The following is a 20,615-nucleotide window of genomic DNA, read 5'->3' on the forward strand; positions in this document are numbered from 1 at the left end:
TTCTGCACTTGCTCAGCCTGTAGTTGAACAGCTCCTGACTACTGTCCAGGCTGCCTGCGTACGGCTTCATGAGCCATGGCATTAAGGGGTAGGCTGGGTCCCCAAGGATACATATAGGCATTTCAACATCCCCAACGGTTATTTTCTGGTCTGGGAATAAAGTCCCTTCTTGAAGCTTTTGAAACAGACCAGAGTTCCTGAAGATGCGAGCGTCATGTACCTTTCCCGGCCATCCCACATTGATGTTGGTGAAACGTCCCTTGTGATCCACCAGAGCTTGCAGCACTATTGAAAAGTACCCCTTGCGGTTTATGTACTCGCCGGCTTGGTGCTCCGGTGCCAAGATAGGGATATGGGTTCCGTCTATGGCCCCACCACAGTTAGGGAATCCCATTGCAGCAAAGCCATCCACTATGACCTGCACATTTCCCAGGGTCACTACCCTTGATATCATCAGATCTTTGATTGTGTGGGCTACTTGCATCACAGCAGCCCCCACAGTAGATTTGCCCACTCCAAATTGATTCCCAACTGACCGGTAGCTGTCTGGCGTTGCAAGCTTCCACAGGGCTATCGCCACTCACTTCTCAACTGTGAGGGCTGCTCTCATCTTGGTATTCATGCGCTTCAGGGCAGGGGAAAGCAAGTCACAAAGTTCCATGAAAGTGCCCTTACGCATGCGAAAGTTTCGCAGCCACTGGGAATCGTCCCAGACCTGCAACACTATGCAGTCCCACCAGTCTGTGCTTGTTTCCCGAGCCCAGAATCGGCGTTCCACAGCATGAACCTGCCCCATTAGCACCATGATGCATGCATTGGCAGGGCCCATGCTTTCAGAGAAATCTGTGTCCATGTCCTGATCACTCACGTGACCGCGCTGACGTCGCCTCCTCGCCCGGTAGCGCTTTGCCAGGTTCTGGTGCTGCATATACTGCTGGATAATGCGTGTGGTATTTAATGTGCTCCTAATTGCCAAAGTGAGCTGAGCGGACTCCATGCTTGCCTTGGTATGGCGTCCGCACAGAAAAAAGGCGCCGAATGATTGTCTGCCGTTGCTCTGACGGAGGGAGGGGCGACTGACGACACGGCTTACAGGGTTGGCTTCAGGGGGCTAAAATCCACAAAGGGGGTGGCTTTACATCAAGGAGTAGTTCAGGCAGGACTTCACGGAGGGTTCCAATAAGAAATGGTGCACCTAAGTTATTGTTCTTATTGGAACAAGGAGGTTAGCCTGGCCTCTGATTGATACATGGCTAGATTTACCTCGCTGCACCTTCTCTGTGAGTGACTGCAGTGTGACCTAGAGGAATGAGTCCCCTAGACAGGGGAGAAGGCAAATGAGTACAAAACAAATCTGGTCTATTTCTTGTTTTGATCCACTCCATCTATCTTTCACATCTTTGGCTGGCAGCAGACGGTGCAGAAGGACATATTGCCTACCTGCTCACCATAAGACGGTTCAATAGGACTGACTGCCGGACTTAAGAGAATGACCTGGTCAAGTCACTAAAAATTTAGTCCCTGCGCCCATGTCTGCCCAGGCGCTCCTGATCGACCTCACACAGGCGACCAGGAGTACCTCGGACATGACGAGGACGGCTACCAGTCGTATTGTACTGTCTGCTGCCAGAAGGCAATGGGTTGCTGCTACCGTGTAGCAATGCAGTACCGCGTCTGGCAGCACCCAGGAGACATACGGTGACGGTTACCTGAACGGGCTCCATGCTTGCCGTGGTATGGCGTCCGCACAGGTAACTCAGGAAAAAAGGCGCAAAACGATTGTCTGCCCTTGCTTTCACGGAGGGAGGGAGGGAGGGAAGGGGGGACTGACGATATGTACCCAGAACCACCCGCGACAATGTTTCAGCCCCATCAGGCATTGGGATCTCAACCCAGAATTCCAATGGGCAGCGGAGACTGCGGGAACTGTGGGATAGCTACCCACAGTGCAACGCTCTGGAAGTCGACGCTTGCCTCGGTACTGTGGAAGCACTCCGCCGAGTTAATGCACTTAATGCACTTCTGTGGGGACACACACACTCGAATATATAAAACCGATTTCTAAAAAACCGACTTCTATAAATTCGACCTTATTCCGTAGTGTAGACATACCCATAGGTCTTGCTGTGTCACGCTGCCTCTGGGTTCGGTGTGATTGATCACCCGTCAATTGCAGACTTTCAGCCTAGGACCTGGCTTTGATGTTTCTTCAATTGTACTTTTGTTCTTTTCTTTTTAGGATGGACTCTTCTTGCTTTGTCGGGGCTGTTGTCTGCATCTTCAGCCCTTGGTGTTTACGCTTTATTTCATCAGGGCAGGCTGGGGCTGGAAGTTGATTCCATCACCCATACATACCTCATTCACACATCTAAACTAAACTAATAAGATTACAGCAGGGTTTTGCAAAAATGAAGGCTGCAGCAAGCTTTTACAAAATGGAGTGAGCATTTTAAAATGGAGTTTGAGTTACAATATGGACAAATGTAAGGAATGTCAAACAGTGAACAGAAGTTACAATATAGACAAGTTTAATGAATGACAAACAGTGAGCAGAAGTTACAATGTTGAAACAAGAAAAGGAGGACTTGTGGCACCTTAGAGACTAACAAATTTATTTGAGCATAAGCTTTCGTGAGCTCCAGCTCACTTCATCGGATGCATTCAGTGGAAAATACAGTGAGGAGATTTATATACACACAGAACATGAAAAAATGGGCTCACTTAAGATGAGCTATTACCAGCAGGAGGGGGGGCGGGGAGAAAACCTTTTGTAGTGATAATCAAGGTGGGCCATTTCCAGCAGTTGACAAGAACGTTTGAGGAACAGTTGGGGGGGGGGAATAAACATGGGGAAATAGTTTTACTTTGTGTAATGACCCATCCACTCCCAGTCTCTATTCAAGCCTAAGTTAATTGTATCCAGTTTGCAAATTAATTCCAATTCAGCAGTCTCTCTTTGGAGTCTATTTCCCCATGTTTATCCCCCACCCCCACCCCCACCCCCGCTGTTCCTCAGACGTTCTTGTCAACTGCTGGAAATGGCCCACCTTGATTAGCTCACGAAAGCATATGCTCAAATAAATGTGTTAGTCTCTAAGGTGCCACAAGTCCTCCTTTTCTTTTTGCGGATATGGACTAACATGGCTGCTACTCTGAAACTTCCCATTTATTGTAACTCATCTCAGTGGCAACGAACACGCTGGCAAAAAAAGCATTCACAATTTATAAAAGGGATTTGAGAGCTCCTGTATATCACGCACACACAAAGCCATTCCTGGGGTCGGGGTCGATCACAAATATGTCAAATCCATTTCCTTAATAAAGAAATGAAATAAAATGACCTGAAGAAGAGCTCTGTGCAAGCTCCAAAGCTTGTCTCTCTCACCGACAGAAGTTAGTCCAATGAAAGATATCCCCTCCCCTGCCTTGTCTCTCTACATAGAACCCTGTGAAATACTCTTCAGATAGGGAGATTAATAATTTTCTCCACCATCTTCAGGTTGCCACTCCAGTCCCACTATCTCCCCTCCCCTCTCCATGGGGTCCCCAACCACAATCCCATAGCTCGGAGAAATGTGGCTTGTACCACTGATGTCAAAGGGGTACTCTGAAACCTAATGATGGCACCGTAAATTCTTTCAACCAAGAGAAAAATGACAAACAAATCAATAAACCCCCCCAAACCCCAAAAGAGCCTTTTTGAGCTATCAAGACATTTTAACACAATCAATTTTGTGAATCTTGAAAAGGTCAAACCTATTTCCTTAAAAAAACTGTAAAACTTCAAACTTGGAAATGATTTGTTTTCTCCCTTCTCTTCAGGTTCCCCCCTCTTTGGTGTTCTCCCCTCCCTTCCCCCACCTCCAATTGCTCTGAGAAATATGGACTCCCCCATGGAGTTCAATGGGTTTTTAATTCAAACTTAAAGATGAGTGTGGTTAGATGTTCAGCTGCATGTGTGTGTTCTCCCTGCGTGCTGCCCCAGCTCTGTGCAAATAGCCAGCCCAGCAGACCTTGAGCGAATGACCACAAGATCCGTTAAGGTACGAAGGCACAAGGTCAGGTTTATTGTCGACAGCACAGCTATAGCACCTGGCAAACTTTACGAGGATACGAAGACATGTATGCCCATGACAATGGACGCAGTTCAGTGAATGGCAGGACTTTCCATTCCCCCCTCAGCAGGACCAAGACACTCTCTCAGAGATACATCTTTATAACAAACAAATTACGTATTGTCCCTCTGACATAGTTAGTTACTGCCCTCTGACTTAGCTAGTTATTACCCATTTCCCTGTACATATTGGTTTGATTAAAACATCTTTATTTATTACACTGTCATCCTGACCTTGTCTTTTAGGAGGGGTCAGTGTGTTCCTGTTATCCTTGGGGAATGCTTTTGTACCATCCTTGATATTGGGGTGTTCTGGTACCACCCTTTTGGAATGTGTTTGGGTGAGTGCTCTGCACCTCTCGAACTTCTTAGGAATCTGTGTTTCTGCAGTATCAGCCCTGTTCTTGCCAGATGGTGTGAGCTTGCAAGCAGGCGGGGCCTGGCGTTTGCTAACTTTGCTTTATATCAGCAAAGCTTGCCCACTATTTTAGCTCAAGCCTCATACAAGGCCTCTGATACAAGGGCTTATATCTTAGGCTCTCTTCCTACTACATTGGGCATTGTCAATTCTTTCGCTGCTGATCTTTTTCACTGAAACCTCCAGCCACATGCCGATCCCTCAATACCAAACAGCCTCTCATCCCACCCCAGGTGCCAACAGCCTAGATCCTCAAAGGTATTTCGGTGTCTAATTCCCATTGAAATACTCTCGTATATACCTTTAAGGTCCTGCGCCAAAATCCCCAAATGTCCCCCATCGAGGAACTAAAACCTCCAGCTTCCCTTTAAAAGAATCTCTCCTGCAGCTACGCATGCTCAGCACAAAGATGTTGGGATATTGGAAACTGATCACCTGGGAATAGTGTAAAATAAATGCAATCAAATATCTTGCTGCACTAATTGCACCATTTAAATCTATTTTAAAATGCCCTTTAAAATTGTCTCTGACGTTGTTGCAAAATCTCCCCTAGAGGCTGCAGAATCACAGGTGGCTACGGGCAGCATTTCTTATTCCCTGACCTTGCAAAATCCCTGGGCCTCTGGAATCAGAAAGAATTGACAGACAAATGCCATTTGCTTCGCCTTCACGTACATCTCTCTGCCCTTTTGACTGGCCAGAAATACGCTCTAGCCTCAGGGTCGTGGAGTCGGATGTTAGAGAAACCTATTTTATGGTGGTCACATGAATAGGCTCTGACTTTTATTTTTCCCCGGGGGTGTTCCATCTCCACTCCGCCCCGAGGCCCCACCCCCATTCTGCCCCTTCCCCCAAAGCCCCACCCTTGCTCTGCCTCTTCCCACCCCCACTCTGCCCACTCCCAGAAGCCCCTGCCTGCCCACCACTCACTGTTCTCTGCCCTCCTCCAAACCCCTCCCTGAGCCACCAAATAGCTGTTTGTTGATGCCGCCATCAACTGTTTAGCGGTGCCCCCCAGTTAGCTGATCGGGGCATTGCCAAACAGCTGATTGGCCACGCCGCTGAACAGCTGTGGCTGGTGGGTGCTGAGCTCCCACTATTTTTTTCCCAGGGGTGCTCCATCCCTAGAACACCCCAGGAGTTAGCACCTATGATCCCATGGGACCATTCCCCTTCGCCCCTACCTCAGGGACACAGCCGGAGTGGGGATCCAGCCAAAAAGAAAGGGAAGAGTCTCTCCCCAGTGAAAGAGGCCGGTGGGAAAATGAAGATCAGGAACTTGTTGTCAACATCAAAAAATGCCACCTGCCCCCCTTCATAGTCCAGAGCCACCCGGATTCTCCTGGGTATCGTAGGCAGGGGCAGAATGGTCTCACAGGAGGTGTAAGCCCGGTACTGACTGCCCCAGTGACCCACAGCCCAGATCTCCTGCTCAGGGTAATTGCTCATCCGTCCCTTCCTCCTTACAGACTCCCTGGCCACCCCCACTGACCAGATTCCTCCAACGCCCACCTCCACCTCCCAGTAGCATCTGCCCGAGGCGAACCCCTCACGGCCCAGCACGGAGAGAACGGAATCGAATCGCTCGGGATTGTCGGGCAGATCCCGCTGCTCGTGTCCCCGTCTCACGCCTTTCCCGTCCGCGGACAGGACGAGCTGGGGATGAGCCGTGTCTGGATCCAGAGTCACATTCGCTGGGGAGAGAGAATCAGAGCATTAGGGGCAGAGCTCGGCCCTGACAAAGGAGGGGACCTTTTCTCGCACTCCCCAGCAGCCCGGTCCCATCTGGGTCACTCCCTGATTTTCTGCCTCTCTGTTCCGGCTCTCTGTCCTCTCCCAGCTTCTATGGGTGCTGCAATATCTGCTGCTGTGACTGCTTCTCTCTGCCTCCTCCCCTGCTGCGTCTCCCTTTGGGGGCTGCCCCACTGCCAGCAGCAGGGACAGAGCAGGGGAGGCAGCAGAGCCTGGGAGTCACCAGTTGTGCCCGTTAAGGAGAGACACCCCGGCCCCAGCTAGCAAGGAGGAAGGAGGCGGCAGCCCAGACCACAGCCCAGACTCCCGTGTGGCCGGGGGGGGGGGGGGGGCACAACCCTGGGGAAGAGCACCCAGCCCACTGTGGAATGGAAGAGAAATAGGGGATGCCAAACAATGGAGAGCTGCCTCCCAGCCCATGTGGCAGAGGGGAGGAGGAGGCACCCAGTGGTGTAGCCCATAGGGCAAGGGTGGGCAACTTTTTGGCCTGAGGGCCACATCAGGTTTCCAAAATTGTATGGAGGGCCGGTTAGGGGAGGCTGTGCCCGCCCCCTATCCGAGCCCCCCTGCTTCTCGCCCTCTGATTGCCCCCCATCCAACCGCCCCTGTTCCCTGTGCCCTGATGGCCCCCCCAGGACTCCTACCTCATCCACCACCCCCTGCTCCCCCCCCATCCCCGGCCTCTGACTGCCCCATCCAACCCCTCCTCTCATTCCTGACTGCCCCCCGGGACCCCTGCCCCCATTCAACCCCCCTGTTCCATGCCCTCTGACCGCCCCACCCCCTATCCACACCCCCGCCCCCACACCACCCCCTTGAACTCCCCTGCCCTCTATCCAACCCCCCCTGCCCCCTTACTGCGCTGCCTGGAGCACTGTTGGCTGGCGGCGCTATAGCCCTGCCGCCCAGCTGGAGCCAGCCACACCACCGCGCAGCACAGAGCACCGGGTCAGGCCCCAGGAGCTCGCAGCCCCACCGCCCAGAGCATTGCGCTGGTGGTGCAGTGAGCTGAGGCTGCGGGGGAGGGGGAACAACAGGGGAGGGGCCGGGGGCGAGCCTCCCGGGGCAGGAGTTCAGGGGCCAGGCAGGAGGGTCCAGCAGGCCAGATGTGGCCTGCAGGCCGTAGTTTGCCCACCTCTGCCATAGGGCAAGCTTGCCTGTATTCACTGTCTTGCCTTCATTATATTTAGCTGTAATGCAAGAAACCTACAGGCATGTGTATCGTAAATCAGGGGTTCTCAAACTTCATTGTACCACGACCCTGTTCTGACAACAAAAATTACTATATGACACCAGGAGAGGGGGACCAAAGCCTGAGCCCTCCTGCCCCAGTCAGGGGGGCCAAAGCCCAAGGGCTTCAGCCCAGGTGAGGGGCCTGTAACCCTGAGCCCCATCACCCAGGGCTGAAGCCCTCAGGCTTTGGCTTCAGCCCGGGGCAGTGGGGCTGGAGCTTCGGCTTTGGCTCTGGGCCCCAGCAAGTCTGACGCCAGCCCTGGTGATCCCATTAAAACGGGGTCATGACGATACACTTTGAGGTCACGACCCCCAGTTTGAGAACCGCTGCAGGATTAGCTGAAGTATAAATTAGCATAAGTGTGGTTAAGCAGGTGGTAACCCTTGAATAGATAAATGGCCTAATGGTTACATTTAGATGTTGGGAAATAAGGAGAGCTTGCTCAGTGGTACGAGTTACAATGTTCCAGACAGTGCTACAGCAAGGAACATCAGAAGGAATAATCAAAAATCCGCTGGAGCAAGGGGTGATGGTATGATCATAGGCTGAAATGGCTGTTACATGTTAACCCAGCATTTCTCAAATGGGGGTTCCGCGAGGGTATTCCAGGGGGTCTGCCGGCCCCACTGATCAACTCCTCCCCCTCCCTCCCTCGTCTCCCCCTCCCTCTCAGAGCCTCCTGCACACCAGGGAACAGCTGTTCAGCGGCGTGCAGGAGGCCCTGGGAGGGAGGGGGAGGAGCAGGGACATGGCGTGCTCGGGGAAGGAGGCAGGGAAAAGGAGGGGCAGGGGTGGAGCGGGGGTGGGAAGAGATGGGGCAGTGGTGGGCATTGGGGAAGGGTGGAGTGGGGCGGGGCCTGGGGCTGAGCAGGGGGATTGGGGGGTCCGTGAAAAAATTTAAATCAAAATGGGGGTCCTCAGGTTGCTAAAGTTTGAGAACCGCTGTGTTAACCTATAGATGCCAGAGACGGGGCTGGTCCTGTTGTCTCTTACCACCAGGTCCTCAACCAAGGCTGTGGGTATGCAATTCTGGGATAACCCTGGTACTGTATGATCTCTACCTTGTTATGTGGCTTGGGTCTTTTCTAGCTTTCTTCATTATTTTCATAAAGGTATCTAAGGTTTTATTTTGCCCTCAGGGTATGTGTCCTTGTCATCCAACCTGAGACTCCCCACAAGATATCAACCTCCCTCGTGTTAGGTCTGATTCTGGGGGAAGAACCTTACCACACGCCAATCAATTGGCCGCCAATCCAAACATGATTAACCTTCCAAAGGGTCAGGCAATAGTGGAGAGGTCCTAAAGAGCCAGGGTGAAGGGAGGATCATAAATGGAGACCCCGCAGCCCAGTGGGAAGAGAAAATGGGAGATCCAGGTGACTGAGGGAGAGAAGCAAGTGCCCCGGGGGGACACTGGGGGAGGATCAAGCCAACAGCACTGAGTCCCAGTCAGTCAGTGGATTGCACTGCCACCCCCCATCTCACTCCCATGCCGCGCTTGTCATGTGGGAACAGCAGTTAAGGGGTTAATATTGTAGGATGTTTAAGTCCCCATCCCTTTTCCTGTCGCCTTCTCTCTCCTGTTGGCAGGAGGCTGTTTTGTTTGATCTCGGAGGGTTCTTCTGCCATTCAAGCTGGAGCTACAAATGCAAACCAGGAAATATCTCTGTAAAAACTCACCCTTTCTTCCTGTGGTGTCCACACCCCACGCTAGAGATCTCCCTGCACTGGTCTCTAGCCCCAGAGCCAGAGTGTCTAGAGAGGAGAGATGTCATGGAGTCAGCTTTATGCCCAGCTTTCCACTCTGAATTAAACAAGTCCGCTTTATGAGTGTAAGGAAACAGAGATAGGGAAAGGGGCAGAGATATGGAGAGAAAAAACTTGTTTAGTCAAGCCTGATGTAACTTAAATGGAATCAAGAATATCCCAGGAGCATTTTTATGTGACTATATCACTTGCTTTCTCGAAGGATCTCAGAACACCAATACATTCCTAGATTGAACATCAGAGAGCCCAGCGCAGACTGCATTTCTCCTCTGTTGGCCTGACCCATTGAGCTTTGATCAGCCCCACTGGTTGCTCCCTAGTGGTGAGGGGCTGGGCTGAGCTAAGCTGGGAGACTTGGTGTAAATCGTCACTTGCTAGGCGAACTGACAGGAGAGCCTGGGAGGGAGCCGAGAGAGGGCACACGAGAGGCTTTCCTTCTCTGTGCGGATTTCAAGATGGCCAGTGCTAGAACAGCAGCGGTGATCTACCACGGATGCGCCATGTTTTCTTTTCTGCCGGAAGCCAGAAGGGACTTCCTGTGCATGAAGTGCAAGGGGCTGGCTGTGCTGGAGGAATAGAACATCGTGATTTTGAAGATGGGGAAACTGAGGCACATAGCACTGAATTGATTTTTCCAGGGTCACTCACCGAATCGATGGAGGAGCTAGAACAAAACCCAAGTCTCCTGACTCCCAGCCCCCAGCTCTATCTCCTGGATCTGTTCCTTTTTCTCTAATATTAAACCATTGTTTACTGGATCTCTTTCTCCGTTCATTCATGAGTAGGGCCCTACCAAATTCATGGCCCAGTTTGGTCAATTTCACAGTCATGGGATTTTAAAAATAATAAATTTCATGATTTTAGCTATTTAAATCTGAAATTTCATGGTGTTGTAAGTGTAGTGGTCCTGACCCAAAAAGGAGTTGTGGGGGAGTCGCAAGGTTATCATGGGGGGGGGGGTTGTGGTACTGCTACCCTCACTTCTGTGCTGCTGAGGGCAGTGCTGCCTTCAGAGCTGGGCAGCTGCAGAGCAGCGGCTGCTGGCCGGGAGATCAGATTTCACAGGGGGAGACCAGATTTCACAGTCTGTGACGCATTTTTCATGGCTGTGAATTTGGTAGGGCCCTATTCATAAGCAGGATTCAGATCCTTTTGGATCTGGCACTGCTCCCTTCACCTGGATCCCAAATTTCTCATGATGTAGGAGAAACAAGTGAATAAAACATTGAACCACATTCATGTTATTTCATTTCTGAATCCTCATTCAAAACTTCTTTTGGCCTGGACAGTTCCCAGACCCACGGCCCCGTCCAATGGTTCTATACTGTTCTTTTGCTGGGTTGTACATTGGCTGCTAAGTGGCCAGAGCCCATCTCCTCTCACAGTCACAGAGATGCAACTTGATCCTCCGCCTGCCTCCCGTCTTGGTACCTTTGAATTTCCTCAGGGTCTCCTTTAAAGCAATAGTTTGTTGAGAGAAATCACTAAGCCTCTTTTCCAGCTCAGGAGAAATCCCCATGGGCTGCTGGAACATTTTGCACCTGGAGAGAGAAAACTCTCTGAAGTAAATTGTATTCATTACATTAATTACTCATTATGCATTACTTAATTGCCTTTTAATATGAAGCTCACACCAGTCAATGCTCCTGCTCTGGGGACCCAGAGAATGGATTCCTCTGTGTGTCCTACCCTCACAGAAGGTGACACCAAGGCACTGGCTGTGCATACTTCCCCCACAGTCATGATCCATCCTTAGGCTACAGAGACTATTAGGCCCAGATCCACAAAGGGATTTAGGCATCTAAGTCCCAGATTTAGGTGGCACTGAAACCCCTTCATCTGCCACCTAACCCTGTAGATGCCTGTTAGGGGGCTTATTCCTTCACCCGCTCACTTCCCTGGTCCTTCTCGCATGAACAGAGAGCAACAATACCCGAAGTCCAAAGGTGCAAACAATTCGATGTTTATTGGGGTGAACTTCCAGCAAGCAATGATTCCAATTTCCTTCCTTAGTGTCCCCCTTCCCAGCTCTGACACCACAGAGCCTTGCCTGTGTCCCCCGATTCCTTTTCCCATTCCCCCCTTAACAAAACATGATTCCAATTTCCCCATCTGCATTCCCTGTTCCCATTTCCCCCGTACTTCCTGATTGCCTGCAGGCTATATAGTAAAACTTGAGTTCTGCTTAGCTATACCTTAACCAATCATTTCCCTGAAATTTAACTAACTAATCCTAACATATTGTAATATGATTAACTAACCAATTATATCCCAACACCTTAATTGGTTTACACCCAGCAAAATTAATTATACAGCAGACAGAAACAATCACAGAACCAGACAGAGATTATACAGACAAACAATAGGGAAATGGGGTCTACAGTGACAGAACAACAAAGAAATGAGGATTTCACATCCCAGCTATTGATAAGTGGGTTCTTGCCAGACAGGATGCTATCAAACTGAGTTTTCTTTTACATCTTCTAGGCACTTCCCTTTCTCTGGAGGCGACAGGCACTATCAGGACAGGATTGTATTCCTAACAGCCCAATAGCACCTTATTTCAATGTGACTAGGTTGGAATGTGAGGATGTGACCGGTCGCTTCCCAGCTTATGGCTGCCTCTGCTGCTTAGCCAGAAGCCTTAGCCTAAGAACAGGGCCTCAGATTGTCACAGTAAGAGAAGGCCCTTACACCCGCAAACAGTGATTTTGATTCTTTCTTTTATACCTCTATAACTAGCTAAGTGATAAGAATACACCTAAATTCTTAAAGTATAGTTGCAGACAGACCTGAATATCTACATCCTAACAATGCCTAAGCACACTCAACACCTACCTTTCAGCCACAACGCACAGTCAACCTATGGAACTCTTTGCCAGAGGATGTTGTGAAGGCCAAGACTAGAACAGGGTTTGAAAAAGAACTAGATACACATGGAGGACAGGTCCATCAATGGCTATTAGCCAGGCTGGCAGGGATGGTGTCCTGAGCCTCTGTTTGCCAGAAGCTGGGAATGGGTGACAGGGGATGGATCACTGGATGATCGCCTGTTCTGTTCATTCCCTCTGGGGCACCTGGCATTGGACACTGTCGGGAGACAGGATAGTGGGCTAGATGGGCCATTGGTCTGACCCCGTGTGGCCGCTCTTAAGTTCTAAAAATGTCCTAGGTTCCTATGTTTCTGCCTCTGGGCACAGGCACTGCTACCTCCCCATAGGCGTCTCCTGCCTATGCTGCAGTGCAGTCCTCAAACCGGGGAGGTGCCCCCCCACCTATCTTGCCTGTAGATGTGCTGAGACATGCCTAACGGCACACAAAATGGGTAACCCCTGGGGTATGGGATGTTCTGCAGTGGGTCTCTCAGTCTCTCCTGTTGAGGTGGTTCAACCTTTTTATACATAATTAAATATGACTTGGGCCAGACAGAGAATGCCTTGCCAGTCCTAGAGGGCACTCACCTGAGAGGTGGAAACCCTATGGTCAAATCTCATCGTTGCAATGCCTTAGAAGATACGGGCCTATGTGTATGGGTAGGAAGGAAGTTGCATCCTGGCCACTTTGGTCCATGTCCTCCATGCTCTGATGGCCAGGATGTTCCCATGTTGCTAGTGGTCTTTGTATTGTAGACCTCGAGCCCAACAGCAACTGGAGTCAGACCAGTCCCTCACCAGACACAGCTCACTTCACACAAAGGGTACATCTGCACTCTTCTTTCAGCACGGTATAGAGTGCATACACGGGGAGGCCCCCTTAGCATGGGTGTAAATAGCAGTGCAGGCCATGAGGCATGGCTTAGGTGAGTAAAGACACTCCTGAAGGGTGAGGGTATGTAGACGAGAACATACCCCACATGCTCTCTGCTCACCCAAGTCATGCCTCCCCATCTACTCAGTGCTGTTTTCAGTGGGGTAGCGTCCCACTGACTCCCTGCAGCTGGAGCCTCTCCCCGCTGCAGGAGAAAAGACTCCAGAAGTGGGGAAAGGCTCTGGCAACGGGAGAGACAGCGGGGAAAGGCTCCTGCAGCTTCCCACTACAGGAGCCTGTCCCCACAGCAAGGGAAAGTCTCCAGCAGGGGAAGGCCGCAGGGGAAAAGTGGCCTTTCCTTATTGCCTCCCCCCTGCCGGAGCCTTTCACCGCATGTAGTTACACAGCACAGCGTGGACAGAGCCTGTTTCTCATTGCGTCGTGTAGCTACACACACCCTATATGCCACCACCAGTGGTGTGTAGTGTAGACGTAGCCAAAGAGTCAGCAGTGCTGGATTGTAACCAGGGCCCTAGAGATGAAAGGCCTCTTAATCCATCCCCAGCATCCTGAGACAGCCAATCCCTTAGAGGTGGAAGCAGTGCTTAATTTGTGCCAGGGCATGCCAGGGCTCAGTGCCAGCACCTCTAGGCTTGGCAGTTCCTAGCCCCGGCACCTCTGGGCCTGGCAGTTCACAGCCCCCGCATCTCTGGGCCTGGCAGTTCACAGCCCCCGCATCTCTGGGCTTGATGCATCAGTTATGAAAGTAAAAAATATGGCTCCTAATTGCCTGAGCCACAGCACTTCTTTCATTACAAAGTAATCACTGGGTGGAAGACATTTAAAACCACTTAATTAAACTTAACACAGGAGAGTTGTGACTGTGCCCCCTACACATTGCTGCTGTGCCCTGGGGTTTTAACGTGACAAGAGAATGAAAGGCGAGGGGGAGTGAGAAGGAGCCATGTACCTGCTCAAGGTGATCCTGATGTCCTAGAAGGGAGAGAAAGAGAGAGAGGAAGTTGATTGCACATGTGAAATACCAAACACCCATCAAGTTCCATAGGTTAAAGTCACAACCTACTTCTACATATTTATTAAAGCATCTAGATCACAGAGTTGGATTTTCCAAAACAGCTACTAAATCTTCCCCTGGGGTTAGACGGCGCGTTCTATTGGGCACAGAGAAACAATCCAGGGTGTTTTCAAAAGGCAAATGCTAATCAGGAAAATTAACATTTCCCACCCCAATCTCCACCTCCATCTCCACAGCAGATTCCTGGGTTTGGCACATGTTACGTTGCCTTAGCAAAATGTTTAGACTCCTACTTTGGACGCTGGGTTATGGGGTTCATTTGCTGGCTCTGCTGCAGGCTCTCTCTGTGCCTGGCACATTGGGGCCTCTGGAGGCTATTGCAATACAAACAATAAGTTAAATATTTATGGGCTCATTTGGATTTGGTCTTCCCTAGGGCACTAGCTGAGTGCAGAACTCTGGCAAGCAAAGTTGCCACAGGGCTCTGGCATTCTGCATGCACAGGGCAGCCATAGGCAGCGTCTCACAAAGAACTGGGAGAGCAGGCTACATACCAGGAATATTCCACATCAGATTTCAGAGTAGCAGCTGTGTTAGTCTGTATTCGCAAAAAGAAAAGGAGGACTTGTGGCACCTTAGAGACTAACCAATTTATTTGAGCATAAGCTTTCGTGAGCTACACCTCACTTCCTCGGATGCATAAAAGTGGAAAATGCAGTGAGGATGTTTTTATACACACAGACCATGAAAAAATGGGTGTTTTTCACTTCAAAACGTTTTCTCTCCCCCCACCCCACTCTCCTGCTGGTAATAGCTTATCTAAAGTGATCACTCTCCTTACAATGTGTATGATAATCAAGGTGGGCCATTTCCAGCACAAATCGGGGGGGGGGGGTAGGAAAAAAACAAGAGGAAATAGGTTACCTTGCATAATGACTTAGCCACTCCCAGTCTCTATTCAAGCCTAAGTTAATTGTATCCAATTTGCAAATGAATTCCAATTCCACATCAGAGAGAATTTTGGAGGCAATTTTGGCATCATCCCCTGTGCATCATCCCAATTTTGTGCATCATCCCCTGTGAAGATAGTTCAGGATACCGTGCAGAGGCAACTGGGTGTCTCTAACAGAAGTGGGGAAAGGCTCCTGCCCACTGCTGGAGCCTATCGCCACAGCAAGGAAATTCACCTGCAGGAAATCACTCGCTGGCTGCTGGCACTTCCCCTCCAGCTCACTGATCAGGCTATTAAGGTGGGAAATCTCCATGGGAAATCTGGTGACTGTTTCCTTTTGCCACTTCGTAATCCTGTCCAACTCTTCCAGCCGGGCCAGCAAGAGGCACTCTTGTTCCTCCAGAAACTGGCGGAGCTGCTGAAATTCAAACCCAATTCTCTGCCTCTCCTTTTTGATCTTTTCCTGTAACAAACAGATAGAAATGGGGAATGGGCAGGTAAAGACCCTGCAGAGAGATCGGGGTATTTCATACAGCCATGTGTCTGCCAAAGGGAAATTTCTCACTACCCCAAAAAGTCATTTCAAGACTTTTTTTTGAGACAAACTCCCTGTGGATGAGAGAGAGATCTTCCTAAAGCTTCCTTAGTCAGTCCTAATTTATGTTAATAGTGTGTGATCTTTAGCATAGATTCATAGATTCCAAGGCCAGAAGAAACCATTGTGATCATCTAAGTCTGACCTGCGTAACACAGGCCATAGGATTTTCCAAAACATTTTTTCTTTAATTAGAGCATATCTTTTTTTTAAAAAAAAACCAATCTTGATTTAAAAATTGGCAGTGATTGAGAATCTGCCATGACCCTTGGTAATATTGCAGTGGTTAATTATCCTCACTGTTAAAAATATACACCTTATTTACAGTCTGAATTGTCTAGCTTCAACTTCCAGCCAGACAATTGTGGTATATTTTTGTCCTCTAGTTCCAAAGAGCTCATTATCAAACATTTGTTTCCCACGTAGGTACTTACACACCGTGATCCAGTCACTTCTGAAGCCTTATTTATGTTAAGTTGAATAGATGGAGCTCCTTGCATCTATGACTAGAAGGCACATTTTCTATTCTATTGGTCAGTCTCGTAGCTCTTCTCTGAACCCTCTCCAGTTTATCAACATCCTTTCTGAATTGAGGAGACCAGAACTGGACACAGGATTCCAACAGCAGTTTCACCAGGACCAAATACAGAGGTAAAATAACCTCTCTACCCCTACTCGAAAGTCCCATGGTTATGCATCCAAGGATCACATTTTGGCTACAGTGCTGCATGATGAGGATGTTCTCATATCACTGGCCTAGTGAACTCCAGATTCATCTAGCAGCAGAAAGGGCAGCAGGAGGCAGGTCTCAGGTTAACATTCTCTCTCTCTCTGGCTGTGTCTACACTGAAACTGCTACAGCGGCACAGTGGCAGTGCTGCAGCTGCTCTGTGGTAGGGCGTCAGTGTAGACACTCACTGCAGCAACAGGAGGAGGTCACCCCAGAGGCAGATCAAGGTCTCCTGGGGTCCTGGGCCGCAGCAAGTGAGGGGGCCCCGATGCCAAAACTGTGGTCCTACCCCACTCCTTCCGCCTGCAGCTCCACCCCCGTTCCGCCCCTTCCACCTGCAACCCCGTACATGACCCACCCTTGTTCCGCCTCTCCCCCCGTGGCCCTCCCCTCGTTCTACCCACGGCCCCACTCTTGTTCCGCCTCTTCCCCCATGGTCTTGCCCCTGTTCCACCCACAGTCCTGCCCCCATTCCACTCCTTCCCCCACAGCCCTATCGCACCCCCCTCCCCGCTTGCTCCTTCCCCCCACTGTGGCACCAAGACTGGAGAAGCTGTGCACCGAGGTTGTGGTGAGAGCTCCTCCCGCCCTGGGGCCGTGGCGGGGGGAGATTTTTCCAGGCTGTTGGCCAATGCGGTAATTTGGCACTGGTTCTCCCATTGCTGTGCTAAATCCACCTCCCCGAGAAGCAGTCGCTAGGTTGATGGAAGAATTCTTCTATCGACTTAGCACTGTCTACACCAGGGTAGGTCAGCATAACTATGTCTTTTGGGGGGGGTGGATTTTTCACATCCCTGAATGACATAGCTAGGTCAAACTAACATGTTAGTGCAGACCTGGCCCATCTCTCTATCTCACACACACACACCCCCTGCACTGGCAGAGACTCCTGGGCAAAGGGAGGTGCGGGAAATTAAAAGCATGACACCAATAAAAAAATCCAATGAGAAAAATCATGATATCAGCATATCAGTCATTTAAAAAACAAATACAAACCACAGAGACCAATGCTCATTAACACACAAGAGAGACACCCAGAAATTTCCTATAGGCACCCCCGTGGACAGAGACGACCCATGCCTGCCACTAGTGGCGGGGGCGGGAGGGGACAGTGAGGGCAGCTGGCTTCAGCAGTGTAACTGAGCATGCTCAGTCCGTGGGAGCATGCTCAGTACAAACCGTGCCGCAAATCTGGGGGGGCACATGATCCCCCTATGTGTTGCCTCTGCATGTGGAAATGCAATCACACACGCATCACACTCAGGAGCATGTGGTCACAGAAGAACAGAAATACCATCCCCACATGGAAGTCATAGAGTGAGAGACACATTGACACATACTTATTTATTGTCTCAGAGAGACACAAGCATTCACATCCCAGGCTCTTAAGCTTGAGCTCCACTTAAAAGTTATCGCAAAAAGAAAAGGAGGACTTGTGGCACCCTAGAGACTAACCAATTTATTTGAGCATAAGCTTTCATGAGCTGCATCCGATGAAGTGAGCTGTAGCTCACGAAAGCTTATGCTCAAATAAATGTGTTAGTCTCTAAGGTGCCACAAGTCCTCCTTTTCTTTTTGCGAATACAGACTAACTATTCTGAAACTTAAAAGTTATATCAGCATAATCACAGCGGTCAGGGGTCACAGCGCTAGGAAGAATTCTTCCGTCGACCTCTCGGGGAGGTGGATTACCTACGCTGATGGGAGAGCCCCTCCTGCCAGCGTAAGTTGTGTCCACACTTGTGTCTACAGCTGTGCAGTGGTGGTGTTTTCAATGTAGACAAGCCCCAAGATCTAATAGCCCATATTTAAATCCTAGTCTAGACAAAGCCAGCGATACTCACTCACAGATAGAGATCCCCTCTCTGCTTTGCGCACCTACCAGATACTCCCAGCTCCTCCTCTCGCCACTCAGTTTAAATTCCAGGAGTTTTTCTCTCTCTTCCCTCAGAGCCTGCAGTCGAGCCTTGACTCGCTCCTGAGAAGAGAAAAAGATTTTGGTGGGATTTCCTTTTCGGGTGGGGGAGGAGTGGATCCAATTCAGACTTCACTTAAATAAACTCTTTACCAGCTACTCTAACTCACGAGGAGAACTTTCTTAATGCCACTTGCATGTAAATTCCCTGGCTGGCTGGGGCCAAGTTTGCCTCCCATAATTCACTGGGTTCCCCCCCCAGTCAGTAATGCTGGCCTGTATAACAAACCAAGGGCTCTGCTTAGCAGTCAGGCAGTCTGGGGAGCAAGGAGTGGGTTATTGCTTTGTTGGGTATGAAATTAATGACACAAAAGAAGACAAAAATGACCTTAGTCAACTTTATTTCAAATAGACCAGCTTCAGAAAGGAACTTGCAACATCTAAAGGGCTCGTCTATGCTAGAATCGCCACAGCAGCACAGCTGTACCAATGCAGTTGTTCGCAAAATACATCCATTAAAAAGCCAGGGAATTAGGAGTCAGTGTTAAACTGGATACCCAGCGTACAAGAATTGGAGATAGGCATTACCTTCTTGGGAGTGAAATAAGTGGCGTAGAGCAAGGAGTAATATATTACTCCAGTCAATTTTATTCACAACAGGTTCAGTGGCTGAGGAATGTTATTTCAGGGTGAAATAGCCCTGATCCTGCGGCACACACATGCTTAATTTACTAATCTAAGTAGCCTCATTGACATGGTAATATAAATTTAAGCATGTGCATAAGGATTTATCTCGACTTGCCAGTCATTGCAGGTGTGAATTTAAAGCACAGTACATGTGTGGACAGTTTTACTCCAAAACAACAGTGATGTATTCCTATTCAGCTTAATCCACTTTACAGGAGCAAGAGCACTCTTGCTCCAGAATAAGAGCGTCCACACACGGAGTTGATCAGGAATTTCTCCATGTAATGGACAAGCCCTAAGTAGTGTTTGGAAGACTGTGACCTTCGATGCAAAAGGGCACATTCATTTAGGTCTAATTCCCAGACTATGTAACATTTTCTTTAATGTTAGATGCACAGATCAGTAACTTAAGAGCACAACCCCTTGCAGGAACACTTGTTAGTAAAATGAATGAATGAGACGTTAGGTGTTCAGGTTCCACTAGAAAAAAAAACCAGTTATCAGGAGCAAAGATAAAAAATTTAGTGGCTAAGGCCTTGCTCCTCAAAGATACCTAGGCTCTCAATTTCCAGTGATTTCAATGGAATCCAGAAATCTAAATACCTCTGAAGCTCTGGGCCAAAATTCCATGCAAGAACTCTGTTGTGAGCATAAATAGACCATCAATAACGCAGGAAATGAGAAGTTCAAGTTAAACTGGAAAGCAACCCAAACGTTTAGTCTAGAAATTGCCCAGCGAAGGGCCCAAATTACACTAGGATTTACTGAACTGCTGCCATTTTGATTTTGAAAAGCCAACCAACCAAAAACATAAATGAGGCATAAATAGAGACTCTGGAGAGAGAGATTTCCTACCTTGTACTTCTGGGCAGCCTCCTCTATGGGAACTGCAGCGTGAGCTCCATGCGCCCAGGACTCTCTGCAGACCAAACATATTAATTGTTGTTCTTCCACACAGAAGAGTTTCAGAGGCTCCCTGTGTCTCTCACACACGCGCTCTGCCTCTGGCTCTTTTGCGGGAGGTAACTTCAACTGTTTCACTAGCTCCACCATGTTCGCCAGCTCCCTGTTGAGCCTGAAGTTTCTCTGCTGGGCGGTCTGTCTGCATTGGGGGCAGGAGAAGTTTATAGCCAGTTCGCCCCAGCACTGAGTGATGCAGGCTCGGCAGAAGTTGTGCCCGCAGTGTATAGACACCGGGTCTTGGAAATACTCCAAGCAGATGGAACAAGAAGCTTCCTCTTGGAGTTTTTCCACAGTAGCCATGGCTCTCCGTGAGGACAAGTGTGACAGCAGGTTAAATTCACATCACTTCCCTTTGAGTGCATCCTGACAGCATTTCTTCTTCTGGAGCCGGCTCATTTGCTGGGCTGGAATGAGCCCCATCTAGTTTCAGCCCCTGAGGCCCTGGAGAGCAATGTGACCCTCCCCATGCAGGGAACAGTGCTACTTAATTCCCAGGTTAAAAAAAACTCTTTGAAACTGCAATTAAGAGAATGCATCTCTCTGCTATTGAAAGGCAGAACGGTGAAATCCTGCCCCCAAATGTCAATAAATGAATGTAATGTAATCATTTATTTACATCCAGACACAGTAAGAAAAATTATTGGCGGTTAGGAGTCAGATTTCACCTAACAGATAAAGATTATCCATCACTGGAGACTTTTAAGA

At 49.4% G+C, this 20,615-nt stretch overlaps 1 protein-coding gene across 1 annotated transcript; it reads right to left on the reverse strand.

Moving 5' to 3' along the window:
* Positions 1 to 5,717: 5,717 nt before the first annotated feature.
* Positions 5,718 to 20,210, reverse strand: LOC141998289 (zinc finger protein RFP-like). The gene is made up of 7 exons (XM_074971022.1): positions 19,803 to 20,210; positions 18,228 to 18,323; positions 15,256 to 15,483; positions 14,003 to 14,025; positions 10,717 to 10,826; positions 9,199 to 9,273; positions 5,718 to 6,226 (listed from the first exon to the last, which is right to left on the reverse strand). The coding sequence occupies exons 1-7, from the start codon at positions 20,208 to 20,210 to the stop codon at positions 5,718 to 5,720; spliced, it is 1,449 nt and encodes a 482-aa protein (XP_074827123.1).
* Positions 20,211 to 20,615: the final 405 nt, after the last annotated feature.

The sequence above is a fragment of the Natator depressus genome, chromosome 14, assembly GCF_965152275.1.
Source record: "Natator depressus isolate rNatDep1 chromosome 14, rNatDep2.hap1, whole genome shotgun sequence".
In the NCBI taxonomy this organism is placed as follows: domain Eukaryota; kingdom Metazoa; phylum Chordata; order Testudines; family Cheloniidae; genus Natator; species Natator depressus.